Source organism: Mirounga leonina, unplaced genomic scaffold (assembly GCF_011800145.1).
Source record: "Mirounga leonina isolate KUSES-001 unplaced genomic scaffold, KU_Mleo_1.0 Mir_94, whole genome shotgun sequence".
Classification (NCBI taxonomy): Eukaryota; Metazoa; Chordata; class Mammalia; order Carnivora; family Phocidae; genus Mirounga; species Mirounga leonina.
In genome coordinates this window covers 57,239,991-57,252,783 of record NW_023270855.1, presented here as the reverse complement: position 1 = coordinate 57,252,783, position 12,793 = coordinate 57,239,991, and the positions used below count along the sequence as shown (strand labels likewise).

Genomic DNA, 12,793 nt, shown 5'->3' with positions numbered 1-12,793 from the left:
CCCACGCGCGCCCCACCCTGAAACTCGCGGGGGGTGACGAGGGGGCGACCGGGCTCGTCCCTAGAGCGCCTACGGCTGTGCAGCCCTTACTTCTGGGGACCTCGAGGCGGCTAGCCCTTGCCACCGGGTGACATTTATTGAACGCTTACTGTGTACCCCTTGTCTTATTCGATGCTTCCTGCAACTCCATGAGGCTGGTGTGCATTCTCAGGGGGCAGGTGGCGACACAGAGGCCGCCTTCGCAGCTCGCAATTTTGGGGGCCTCCCGGCGGCCTCATGCAACCGCCACCGTCTATCGAACACTTACTATGTACCCTTTATTTTATTTAACGCTCCCTCCAAACCAATGCGGCCGGCGTTGCATGGCCATTAGACAGGTGGGGACACAGGGCCCCAGATAAGTTAAGTCACCCAGGGTCTGGGGTCCCTGCAGCCAACCCCCCCCCCCCCCCCCGCACACACACCACCTGCGGAGGGGAGGAATCAGGCTGCAAACTGGGCCCCCTCCTCGTGCAGGCCCTCAGCAGAACTTGGGAAAGGCGCGGGCCGGGGACTCTCCTGGGGCCAGAAGGGGATTCCAGGCCCCCCCCCGCTCCGAAAGTCCGCGCCGGCCTTGCGCGCTGGAAATCCCGCGCGCGCCCCGAAACGCGGTGCAGCTGCCGGGAAATCAGGAGGAAAACTTCTGCTTTTTTTTCTTTTCTGGCACTCACGCTCCCCGCCGCCACCCCCCTCCCCCCCCCCCCCCCCCCGCGCCCTCCTCCCGGCTCTCGCCCCCACGTGGGCGCCCCCCGCGCGGCGCTCCGCCCCCTCCCCGACGCCGGCCAACCGTAGCGCGACTTTCTCTCGCCTTTGTTGGCTCGCCAATAGGAGGGGCGGACGCGCCACCGAGGCCACGCCTCTGGTTACGAGTCTATAAATATCTGCGCTGGCGGCCGCGGGCTCAGATCGCTGAAGTCGTGGACGCGATCCTTTCCTCTGCAGCCGTGAGGATTGTTCTTGCTGAGGATTTTGCCATTTTTCTTTTTTCCTTCTTTGGGGGAGGATTTCGCTGCCTTCCGAAGGTCTTGAACGAGCGCTCGGGCTCCGTAGGAAGGTTTTGGGCTTTCCGGCCTCGGATTTTGCATTTTCTCGCTGGGGACTGTCGTGGGGCTGCTTTCCACTGTGGATTATAACTGCAACATGACCCTGGAAGAGCTCGTGGCGTGCGACAACGCGGCGCAGAAGTAAGTAGCCGGGGCTGTGGCCGCCTGACGGCAGCCCGGCCGGGCGGGGACCTGAGCTACTGGTGGCCGGCCGGGCCGAGCGCTGACCCCCCTTCTCTCCTGACCCCAGGATGCAGACCGTGAGCGCCGCCGTAGAGGAGCTCCTGGTGGCCGCGCAGCGCCAGGACCGCCTCACCGTGGGGGTGTACGAGTCAGCCAAGTTGATGAATGTGTGAGTCACACCCCGTCCCCGGACTGGGCGCGGGTGGGGACCCCCTCCGCTCTGCACACTCCCTGCTGCACCTCTCTCGCGCACAGGGCTAGGATTTCCCCAAGCGTCCCCACTGTGGATGGAGCGCCTCTAGGCTTGCTTTGGGGCGGGGCGGGGGGGGGGGGTTGCAGTATCCTGACGCTGCAGCGTTTGCAAGTGCCCACCACCATATTTGCTCCTGCCTTCTGCCCCCCTAAATGTTTTGAAGCGTGCATCCCCCCCCCACCCAGCCTCCAGCTGCATGCACACTCAATCCCTTACGCGCCTTCGGTTTCTCTTTGCTTTTCGAAACTCCCCTGTGCACAGTGGCCTTTCCTCAGCCCCCAGCTGACCTGTCTCCTTCCTCTGGCCCCCTTAGGGACCCTGACAGTGTGGTCCTGTGCCTTCTGGCGATTGATGAAGAGGAGGAGGATGACATCGCCCTGCAGATCCACTTCACACTCATCCAGTCTTTTTGCTGTGACAACGACATTAATATCGTCCGGGTGTCAGGCATGCAGCGCCTGGCCCAGCTGCTGGGTGAGCCAGCGGAGACCCAAGGCACCACCGAGCCCCGAGACCTGCACTGCCTCCTGGTCACGGTGAGTTGGGCCTGGGACTTGCCCCACCCTGCCCAGGCACCTGGGCCCGTGTTTGTCAACAAAGTTGAGCTGGCCGGTCTCGTACCAGCTCAGCGCTCAGCCATGATCGGCATGTCCCGTGGGTTGCACGGCAGGGCCTCCTTCCCCGGGGAGCTATTTTGAGCTGGCCTGTTTTCCCCAGAGGGGCCCTGGGAGAGGGAGGCTTCCTGCCCACTCCTGAGGCTCCTACTGAACCCCATCTTTCCCCCCATCACAGAACCCTCACACAGACGCCTGGAAAAGCCACGGCCTGGTGGAGGTAGCCAGTTACTGCGAAGAGAGCCGAGGGAACAACCAGTGGGTCCCCTACATCTCCCTCCAGGAGCGTTGAGACTCTTCCCAGCATCAGAACCGGCTGGGTTGCTACGAAAAAAAAAATAAAATAAATATTTGACCCCTCCCCCCCAGAACAACCCCCCCAAACGACCCAACCTGTGAGACCATGGGGGCAGAATCACTGGAGAAGAGGGGAGCATGCCGCTGCCCCCAGGGCGGTGAGCCTGGAGCAGCGCCCGCTGTGGCCCCCCCCCGCCGGGAGAGGAGAAGAGGGGGACCCGGGCCAGCAGGAGAGGGGAACCTGGAGCTCAGGCTCTGCAGCAGAGCAGCTGGAGTGGGGGAGCTGCAGCCTCCCCCACAGTGGAGGGCCTGGACTCCATACTCGGGGTGGAGCGAGACCTACTGCGTCCCCCCACCCTGCTTGAGACCGGCACTGGCATCTGCATGGGCCTCGCTTGAGCGGGGGTCTGCACCCTTGCCAGGACCAGACTTTGGGACTTGGGAGCTGGGGCTTATGTTGCTCTCTGTACCCAGGAACTCCCAGTTTGCAGACGGAATAGACAATCTATTTTGTTACTTGCACTTGTTACTTGAACCACTGAGAGAGATGGGAAGCTTACAGATACATATATTTTTACTTCTACAGTGACCTTGTAATAAACTTCTAAAGCTTCTGGGTTCTTGTGTCTTTGTCACCCCGAGAGGGGCCAGGACCTCTGCCCCCCTCCCCGTGCCCCAGCGGCACTGCCCCCCCAAATCTCCTCCCGCAGGCTCACCAGGAAGTGTTACTTAAGTCCCTGTTAGCAGCTCCAGGCTCCTTTGCAAAAACAGTGCCTCTTCTCTCTGCAGCCGGCGCCAACCAAGCCCAACAAACCTTTGCCTCTTTTTTTTTTTATCCTCCCTCCTCCTGCCCCATAGCAATTAAAAGACCGGTTTATTACGAAACCTGGCCGCTGTACCACCCCTGTTACTGGCTATGCTGGAGCCAACCCCAAGCTCCGGGCATATAGAGACGCACCCCTGGGGGGCTGGCTGCAGCCCCTGCCTGCCCCGCTGCCACCAACCCAAGGTCCAGAGGGGTCAAGGGGGGGCACCTGGACCACGGGGGGCTCAGGGCTCAGAGCTGCCTTGGCAGGGCTGGCCTTGCAGGAAGAGCGCCTCTGGGCAACCCCCAGGGAGGGGCCTTCCACCGCACCCAAGCCTTCTCCCTCCCAGGATAGGTTTCTTCACTGCACTAGAAAAAGATTTTTTTCTTTCCCCAAACTAAGATCAACAAGCAAAAAACACCCAAGGAAGTCCTGTTCTCAGCCCAGCTGGGCTTGGCACGGTGCTGCGCTTTGCCTCTAAACCGAAACTGTAAGGCCTGGCGGGCCACCTCCGGGTTCTCCCGAAGCTGCAGGCGCGGGGGCTCCCCGGCCGCCGGCTGGGAGCGCGAGCCCCGCCTCGGTCTTCCCGCCCCAGGTCTGCGGGGTGGGCTCGCGGCGCCTGGGCAGCCGCGTGTCCCTGCGCCCCGCGGGGAGGAGGACGGGGGGGCGGGCCCCGCCGCAGGCCGCGACCTTTCCACGGAGCCCTACGTGGGCGCGGGAGGAAAACCCCGGCGGTCCCCCGGGAGTCACGGGTCTGCGGGGAGCCCCGGCGGGGAGGATGGGAGGGAGGGAAAGATGGAGGGGGAAGTCCCAGAGGGAGAGGCGAGGGAGCGGCGGGGATTCCTTCTGGGGGTTGGAGGAAGGAGAGAGCCGAAGTGGGGAGAGGGGATCCCTGAGGGGGGGAAGGAGACCCTGAGATGGATCCCTCAGTGGGGACCCCCGTGGGGGGAGCGGCGGAAGGAATCCTGGAGAGGTTAGGGGGAGGGGAGATGCCAAGTGGAGGGAGGGGCCAGAGCTCTGAGGGGTGGAGGGGGGAGTCTGGAGAGGAGAGGGTTCGGGGTTGGGGGGGAGGTGTGGAGGGACCTATGGGACTGGGGGGGCTCAGAAAGGACCCCTGTACGGGGTGGGGGAGGGGAGTGAGGAGGCCAAGCCCCGAGGAGGGGGAAGGGGGCAGATGAAGGGAGCCCCAGGGGGGAGGTGAGGAGGGAAGAAGGGGACTCCAAGGAGGGGGGGGGAATGGGGAGGGTGAATCCCTGAGATAGAGCCCAGAGGGGAGGGAACCTGGGGAGGGGAGCAGAGGCTGAAGGATTCCCCACCCCACCTCAGGGGGAGGGGGCTTGATGGGGAAGGACTAGTGGGGACAAGGGGCAGCTCTTGGTGTTGCAGGGTTATCCGCACCGGGCGGTTCCACCGTGGGCATGGGTCTCTCTGTCCTCATCTTGATTCTGACCATCCAGAGGGGCTGTGACCTCTGACTCTCTCATCCCTAGGTCCTCTGTCCAGGCTCCAGGGCCCCAAGGACATACAAGGCATGGGTGGGACCCAAGCTGTGTGATCCTCAGCTGGTACCCTAACCTCTCTGTGCCTCAGTCCCACTGCCTAAAAATCGGGATAATCATGCTGTCTACCTCATAGATTGTTGACAAGGTTAGTATTTTTTAGATTAGGGCTTCCCACATAGAAAGTAGAAGAAGGATTGGCCATTATTACTGCTATCCCAGCACTATTATTATGCCCCATGCATTTCTAGAATCATCTCCTTACTCCACCCTGTGAGTTAGCAGAGCCGAGATGAGGGCGAGCCTTCCACGCAAAATTTAAGAAAGTGGATGCCCCAAACTCAGCAAACTGAAGACTATTTTCAAGCAATATTTTAGGAACTCAAATGCAAGGAAAGGGCAGGACACTTTTGCTCGTGAACAGGATTGTAGATTACGGTAGGTTTGGCGTGGCTGATTTTTCCTTCTGTCTCAGGCTCCAGAGCCTCTCCTTTCCTCACCCTGGGTTTGATTTAAACTTCGGATATTTGGTTCCTTCACTTTGTGGGTGAAAAGCGAAGGCTGGGGAGGGGCATGACCTCCCAGATCAGGGAGAGGAACCCAAGGCTTGGGATTCAAACCCCAGCTCTCTGGGCATTCCTCTGCACAAACGCAGAGGGCCGCGGCTCTTAGCTTCCAGCAGTGGTTCTCCGGATGCTGTCTCCGTGGCTTCAGTGGTGGTGGTGGTGGTGGTGGATTAACAGGAGTAGGAAGTCCATTTTCCAGAAAAGGAGATGAGGCCCAACGTGGAGGAGCCACAGACTGGCCAAGATCTTGAATTGTCACCAATGGGCTACTCAGCCCCTGGGGAAAATGCAGGCTGAGGGTGAGGGGACAGATGGCACTGTCCCCAGGACACCGCTCCCACACAGTTCACGCCAGAGAGGGCCAGAGAGAAGCTGCCCCAGGTCACCTCTGCAGGTGACTCCTCTGGGCTTCCATTGCTGGGGGATGGGGGCGGGGGGCCAGGAGACTGCAACATCAGCAGGAGGGTGCAGGCAGACCCGTGGGGTGGGGTGCAGGTTCACCTCAGGTACCCACGCTCGCCTCTGTCCACGCCAACACCCGTGGCCCTGAGGCACACACGCACGCAGGGGCATACCCCCCCATGCGGCTACACGTGCACCCAGCTGCTACAGGCGTATCCAGCTCCCAGACCCCAGACACACTGTCACCCACTCAGCCCCACCCAGGCGCTCCTGGGCAGAGGGCTGGAAGTCCGGCTTCACCCCACCCCCTTGGGCAAGTCGCTTAGCTTCTCCGAGCTCCCTGTCCACACTGGTCCAATAGACACATAGCCTCCCTTGAGCGTCTGTCTGCGTGGGTACACACACCCGCCCAAATGGACATGGGCACAGAGTTACATGCATGTTGATAAGTATGTAAATACAGATGTCATCTCTGCCCCCAGGACTTAACAGTGTGTAGGACTCAAGCTAGTTCCTGAACCCTCTGTGCCCAGAGAAGGGGGCTGGCCTTGGGAGCATGTCCTGAAACACGTAACATGGCCCTGGACTTGAGGACAAGCAGGGGCCTAGGAGGAAGATGGCCAAACATGGCAGCCAGGTTGAGATCAATGTTAGAACAGCCGACGTTGCCTGGGGCGGCTTCTGCCCTGTTATCTCCGCCCAGCCTCGAAACAACTCCATGAGGTAGCTCCTGTCATTATCTGCTTTTCACAGAAAGGGAGCACAAGGGCTCAGAGAAGTGCAGTAACTTGCCCAAGGTCACACAGCAGGACGGTGGTACGATCAGGGACCAAGCCGAGGCCTGTGTGATGCAGAGCTAGGTTTTTATATCTGTTTATATTTTTATTTTTATGTAATTGAGGTATAATTTACAAACCATAAAATGTACCCCTTTACAGGGTTATTTAGTGGTTTTTAGCATACTACACAGATTTGTGCAGTTACCACCCCTGTCTAGTTCCAGAACATTCCATCACCCCAGAAGAAGCCCTGTCCTTGTCAGCAGTCACTCCCCAGCCCCTCCCCCAGCTCCTGGCACCCATGAATCCATTGCCCATCTCTGTGGCTTTGCCTTGTTCAGCACATCTCACAGAAATGGGATCACAGGTCCGATGGCTTGTGATCCTTGCATGATATTTGGAGGTTCATCCATCCTGTGTGTGTGTCACTGTCAAACTTGGATAGCCTGCCCCGCGTCTGTTGTCCCATGTGTGCACGCTAGCATCCTTCCGTGTGGACAAGGACACACGGGAGGGCACTCCGTGTTGCACACGGCTGACATCAGCAATCACCCCGGTGGGGCTTTGCACCACGCCTCACGCCCAGACCCTGCTTGTACACCTGCCGTCCAAGCTCTGCCTTGCGCACACGCGGACCGCTCTGCCCTGAACCCCTCACACGACCCCTCCCCAAGCGAACCCCGACTCAGCTTTCTTTGTTCTCGTATCAGATGCCCCCCTCTTTGGGGAAGGTCTCCACACAGGACCTCCGAAAGCCTGTCTCCTGTCTCCAACTCCGCCCTTCCAGGTTCCCAGCACCTGCCTGTGCGTAAGGACACATTTTATCCTGCCTGTGATCCCCTGGCACTTTGGAAATGCTTGGGCACAGAGACTTCTGAGTTGTGTACAGAGATTGACCCACTGATGATGACCTCCTTCTCCAGGACAGACTGTTTTGTCTGCTGGCCTGCCAGGTGCTGGGTCCTGACCAGATCGAGTGACACCACCCATGGCAGGGAAGCTGGAACCCGGCCCTGTGGGGGTGGCCGGCTGTGTGCCCTGAGGCAAGTTGCTTCACCTCTGTGGGCTCAGTTTCTTTATCTGTGCAATGGGAATACTAATAGGAGTGTCCATCTCTTGGGGCTGTTGTGAGCATTAGTTGGTTGAAATATGTTAGGCATTTAGAACAGCAGGGAGCCTTCCAGAAGACTTAGCTATTATTACGTGAGTCAGTATGCAACTGTTCACAGGAGTCTTTCTACCTGAATGAGGTGTCTGTGCATCTACCTGTGAGTCGTGGGCGCCCAGAACCCCTAACCAACTGGGGTCTCACGGTTATACCTAGACCCTTCCCTCCTCCCCACAGCGGGGAGCTGCTGATTCTGCAAAACGGCGGAGCCTCCGCCTGGAAGGTGGCTCTGCGTGTAAGTTCTGGGGGGGCAGCAGATGCGGCTGGTGGCCGGAGGACTGTGCTGCAGCCGTGGACGGCTGCAGGTACGTGCACACGCACACCTGTGTGCTTACGCATGGGAATAGCATGCGCTCAGATCCTCAGACTCGCAAATGGGCGTGGCCACACACACACGCGCGCACACACACACACACACTGTTCTTGACCTCATGCTGCGCCCACTGTAGGAGTGTCCGGGAGCTTCTGTAACAAAGTGACGGGGCGGCGGGGGGGGGGGGGGGGGGGCCCCCACAGCAGAAACGGCCTGGCCTCTGGTTCTGGTGGCCACGAATGTGAGCTGAAAGTGTCCTCTGTGGCTTCGAGGGAGGATCTTTCCAGGCCTCTCTCCTTCTGGTGGGATTGGGTGTGGTCCCCCTGAGTCCTCCCGGCGGCTTCCATGCATGTGCATCTCTGTGTCCAAAGGACACCTTGTGCGGACGCCAGCTGTATGGGGCTAGGCCCGCCTTCACGGACCGTCTCTACCTTCTGCAAACAGCCTCCCTTTAGGTAAGGTCCCATCCACGCACACCAGGGACCAGGGCTTCGACCTCCTGTGCACAGACACCGTTCACCCCATCACACCCCCACTCAGAAATACCCAAACACGTCCTCCCAGTCACACCTGTAGACACGTGAGAGCCAGCCTCCCATTCAACAGACGTGCGCACACGCGCACATGCTCCAACACACACCCCTCTTTAGCTGGTTCTCTGGGCTTTCCCAGCAGAGGCCCAATGACCAGGAAATGAATAAGGACACCCACCCGGGGCCCCAGGTCTTCACACCCGAGCCAGGGAGGGGAGGGGGAGAGTTATTTCTTTACCCACCAAATGTGTCCCAGAGTCCTTCCTGCCTCCCCCGAGGGCGTCCTGCAGCGGTCCTGCCCTATGGCAAGGCTGGGGGCTGCTGAGAATCACTGCAGGTGACCGCTGCAGGGTGCTCAGGGGCACTCGGGTAGCATCCTTGCAGAGTGGCTCTCCCACAGCAAGGTGCGCGGGCAACTCCCGGGCCCAGTTCACCTCTGGCTCCTTCCAGTAGGTAAGACGGCTCGGGGAGGGGTGGGGGCGTGTTTTTCCAGAGATGATGTACCCTCTTCTAGGAAAGCAGCAGAAGGAAGCCATTCCGAAATACTTCTTCCCTCCTTCCTCCCAGGGTTCAGGGCCGGACTCCGGCCGTCCCACCCCTGCCTTCACCTTTTTCCTTCCTTCTGGAACTACCGCAAGCATTTCCCAGCCCCACAGTCCTCACTGGCCTGGGGTGTCCTGCCTGGTGCCTCATCCTTCCTGTTCTCTCCTGACCCTGATCCCCAGGCAGGGGGCGTGGGTTTCTGCTAGATTTTCAAGGTCCTGGTGGTGCCAAGCTCGTGGCTGGGCACACGTGAAGGTGGGCAGGCGATCCAAGAGCGTGGCTTTATCTGTTGGAAGGGGACAGTCTGGGAATGACAGACAGCCCTGGAGCTGTAGGACGAGGGAGAGAGCTGCATGCCGCCAGCCCGGGCTGGTGAAGGTCATGTGTGCCAGGGACCCACGGTGCCCGGCGACCGCCTCCGGAGACCCCGAACCACCCAGCTTGACGCACAGCCCGAATGCCACCCCCTCCCCCAAGGACGCACGGCAGACACACTTACAGACACACAGAAGCTCCATCTGGAGAAGCCCCTCCCTGCCCTTTCCCTGCATTGTTCGTGCCTCCTCTTTCCCACCCTACCCCCTCCTCCCGGGCGCGGGCGCCGGAGGTTCCCAGGCTCTGGGGCTGGGGTGGGGTGGGATGAGGGGCGTCTCCGGGCGGCCGAGGCCCAGCCAAAGACCCTCGCGCACACGGGGCTGCTCTCTCCCCATGCGTGAGCATGCACATGTCGGAGCGGGAAAGTGCGATCACGTGCGTGCACGCGTGGGGCGACGTTTGTGCCGCGGCGTACACGCCAGGCGCGCCGTGAATTCCTCGGGTGGCTGCGAGGGGGCAGGAGGACAGGGGCGGCCGCACAGCTTTGGATGCGAGTCGGCGCTCGGCGGCTTACCATCTACCCGCGCGCGACGCGCGGCGAGCGTGACTCAGTTTCCCCATCCATAAAAGGGAAAGTCTAATCGGCCCCCCCCCCCCCCCCACGTGGCGAGGTGAAACCATTTAATGCACGGAAGCGCTTTGCAAAACGCTCGGCCTTGAGAACCCTGACCACGCCTTCCCTCCACCCCACCCTCCCGCCAGACACTCTGGGGGTGGAGAGGGGCGCTGACCCTGGCCCCAGACGCCCCTCCCGACGCAGCAGGCAGGAGTCCCGGCTTCCTCGGTACTTAAAATTGGATAATTGGAGACAGAGGCGGGTGTGCGAGAGCCAGAGAAATCCCCGAGTGGGCGAAGTGCAGGGGCCTGTCCCTCTAGTTTCCCCACGGCAGGGGCCCGACCCTCTCCAGAGCCCCCTCGTGTGCGCCCTGGGCGCGCTGCCGGTGCGCGCGGGAGCCCCCGCGCTTGCTGCCGACCCCCTCCCGCGCCCGGCGGTGCCAGCCTCCCGCTGGTGCCCGCCAGGCGCGGTGTCTGCGGCCGCTCCGGGGGTGGGGGGGGGTCTGCGCCGGCGGCCGTCCCGGCGGCGTCTCCCTCCCCCAGCCCCTGGCGGCGGGCGGCCCGGCCGAGGGCGGGGCGTCTGCACAGACCCTCCTTTTGTGAGTGGCGCCTTCCCCGGGCGGCCTGGCGCGCAGGGCCCGGGCACCGCGCCAGCGCCCGGAATAGCCTCCCTGCCCCGCTGGCCGCCCCACGCCCCGCCGGAGCCGCCTGACCTGCCTGGCGGGGCGCGGGCGTAGGCAGGCTGGGCCGTGGCGGCGCGGGGATCGGGTGCGTGCTCAGCCGCACGGGCTGCACCGCCACGGACCCTCGTGCAACAAGGCCTACTGTGTGCAGCCCCCTGACTGTGTGGGGGGCCGACTGTGTGCAGAACACTGTCTGAATGCAAAGCCTACGGTGTGCAGACCCGCACCTACATGCAAACGCGCATGTGCAGACTTCCGCCACGTGCAGGACCTACTGTGTGCAAGACCCTGTGTACAGTCCCTCTCCTATGTGAAAATTCCCATGTGGGCAGACCCCCGTCTGCATACAAACAGCCACAGCGAACAGATGTCCTCACGCGTGCAAATACCTACTGTGTGTGGCACCGGGGTGTGTGAATGAACCCACTGTGCACGGGCACAGACATGCTCACAAATGACCATTTGTGGAGAAGTCCCCTATTTTCAAATACTCTCATCCGTGCAGGTATCCACATGTGAGTGAAAATCCTAATGCATGCACACCTGCGGCCGGATGCACCCTGTTTGGTCATCACGAGAGTGCAACGTGTTCCAAGTTCAAATGCTCTCTCTGCAGACCGCCTGCACCAGCGGATTTAGGGGGAGCAGCATTCGGGGCGGCCACGGAGAGCAGAGACCCTCTCCAGTGGTCCTTCGTGTACGCTTCAGTTTACCCCATCCGGAGAGACTTTGCTGTTTGAGTCTCTTCTGGCTCGGGTTGTGAGGGACTCTGACTGTGCGGGAGGAAGTGGGTTGGACCCCCCCCCCCCCCCCGCCCCGCCGTGCATTGTGTGGGTCTGCGCAGAGGACTCAGTCATGCAGGGTTGGAGGCAGGGCCTCCTGGGACCTTCCTGGAAGCCCAGGGGGCAGGTGCAAGGGCAGGCGGGCTCTGTGGCAGGATGCCAGCCGGTGGCTTCCCTGAAACTGGGCACAGCAGCTGGGAGAGGTTTCCGGCCCGCCCGGCCCCACCTGGCCCCGGGCACTCTCGGCAGATGGGCGGGGCAGGCAGGCAATGCCAAGGAGAAGCCCGGCCCCGGACTGCACAGGCCCGCACAGAGCCACCAGAGGACCCGTGCACTCACACCTGCCTGCATGGGTCATGCCCGGGCTAAGCCTGCACCCTGTATGCAAATGTGCGTGGCTGTGCACGCTCACAGGCTTGCACGTGTGGGCTGCACCAGAGCCACAGAACACAGCAATGGCTCTGGGGCTCCATATTCATCCTTAGGCTCCACAGGACAGAGATACTTGTCAGATTTGCTCACCGCTCTGCTCTAGCACCTGACAGTTGGTTGGCGCTCTGTAAATATTTGTGGAGTGAGCGAATGGATAAAGGGACGCATCACTTTGCAACTATGTACCGAGTGTCTAGGTGCACTGGGCGCTTGTACATCCAGGAGCAACAAAAAGATCCTTAGACATTCTAGGCCCATAGTCAGGGATGAGAATAAGCTCACACTTGCCCGAACCTCTGGACACCGTGCGCCTGGATCAGGAAACACTGAGTCCGCTTTAATTCATTCACCGCAGAAACCAGAGCCAGGTGGTGTGAGCACATGATTATCCCTCTTCTCTCCCTGCAGTCTGCCTGCGCTATCCATCCCAGCCGCCCAGGTTCCTGACCTCCCCTCCTGAGGCCACTGGGTGTCCACACCTTGGTTTCAAGAGATTCCTCAGGGCACAGTGAGCCTCGCACACCACTCCCCAAACATCTCTGTTATCAGGTGGCCCCGGGGCTTGGAGTTTCCACCATCTGAGCTTCTTGTAAGGGCTTTGGCTGTTGTCTGCAGAAGGCTCTAGAAAACATGCAGCCAGAGCTGGCAGGGGCAGAGCCATGCAGGTTGGGGGACTTGGCAGTGTGGCTCCTGGATATTCCCAGAAACCATCCTTCCATTTTACAGCCAGGGAAACTGAGGCCCAGAGAAGAGGGGGCGTTCCTGCGGAGTTGGAGACGGGAGGGGCAGACTATGAGAAGCAGATGCTCTGCGGGGGGCGGGGAGGGGGGAGAGCACTTTCCTTCTCATTCTCTTGCAGCCCAAACCAGTAGATTCCCACGGCTGCCTGCTGGGGTGGGGACAGGAAGGTGGGGGACTGCACTGGGAG

General features: G+C 61.0%; 1 protein-coding gene across 1 annotated transcript; it reads left to right on the top strand.

The window, feature by feature from the left end:
- The first annotated feature begins 941 nt into the window (after positions 1–941).
- GADD45B (growth arrest and DNA damage inducible beta) lies at positions 942–3,046 on the top strand. The gene is made up of 4 exons (XM_034998510.1): positions 942–1,223; positions 1,333–1,434; positions 1,832–2,054; positions 2,311–3,046. Exons 1-4 carry the CDS (start codon positions 1,180–1,182, stop codon positions 2,422–2,424), a joined length of 483 nt encoding a protein of 160 aa, XP_034854401.1. The 5' UTR covers positions 942–1,179; the 3' UTR covers positions 2,425–3,046.
- The last annotated feature ends 9,747 nt before the right edge of the window (positions 3,047–12,793 follow it).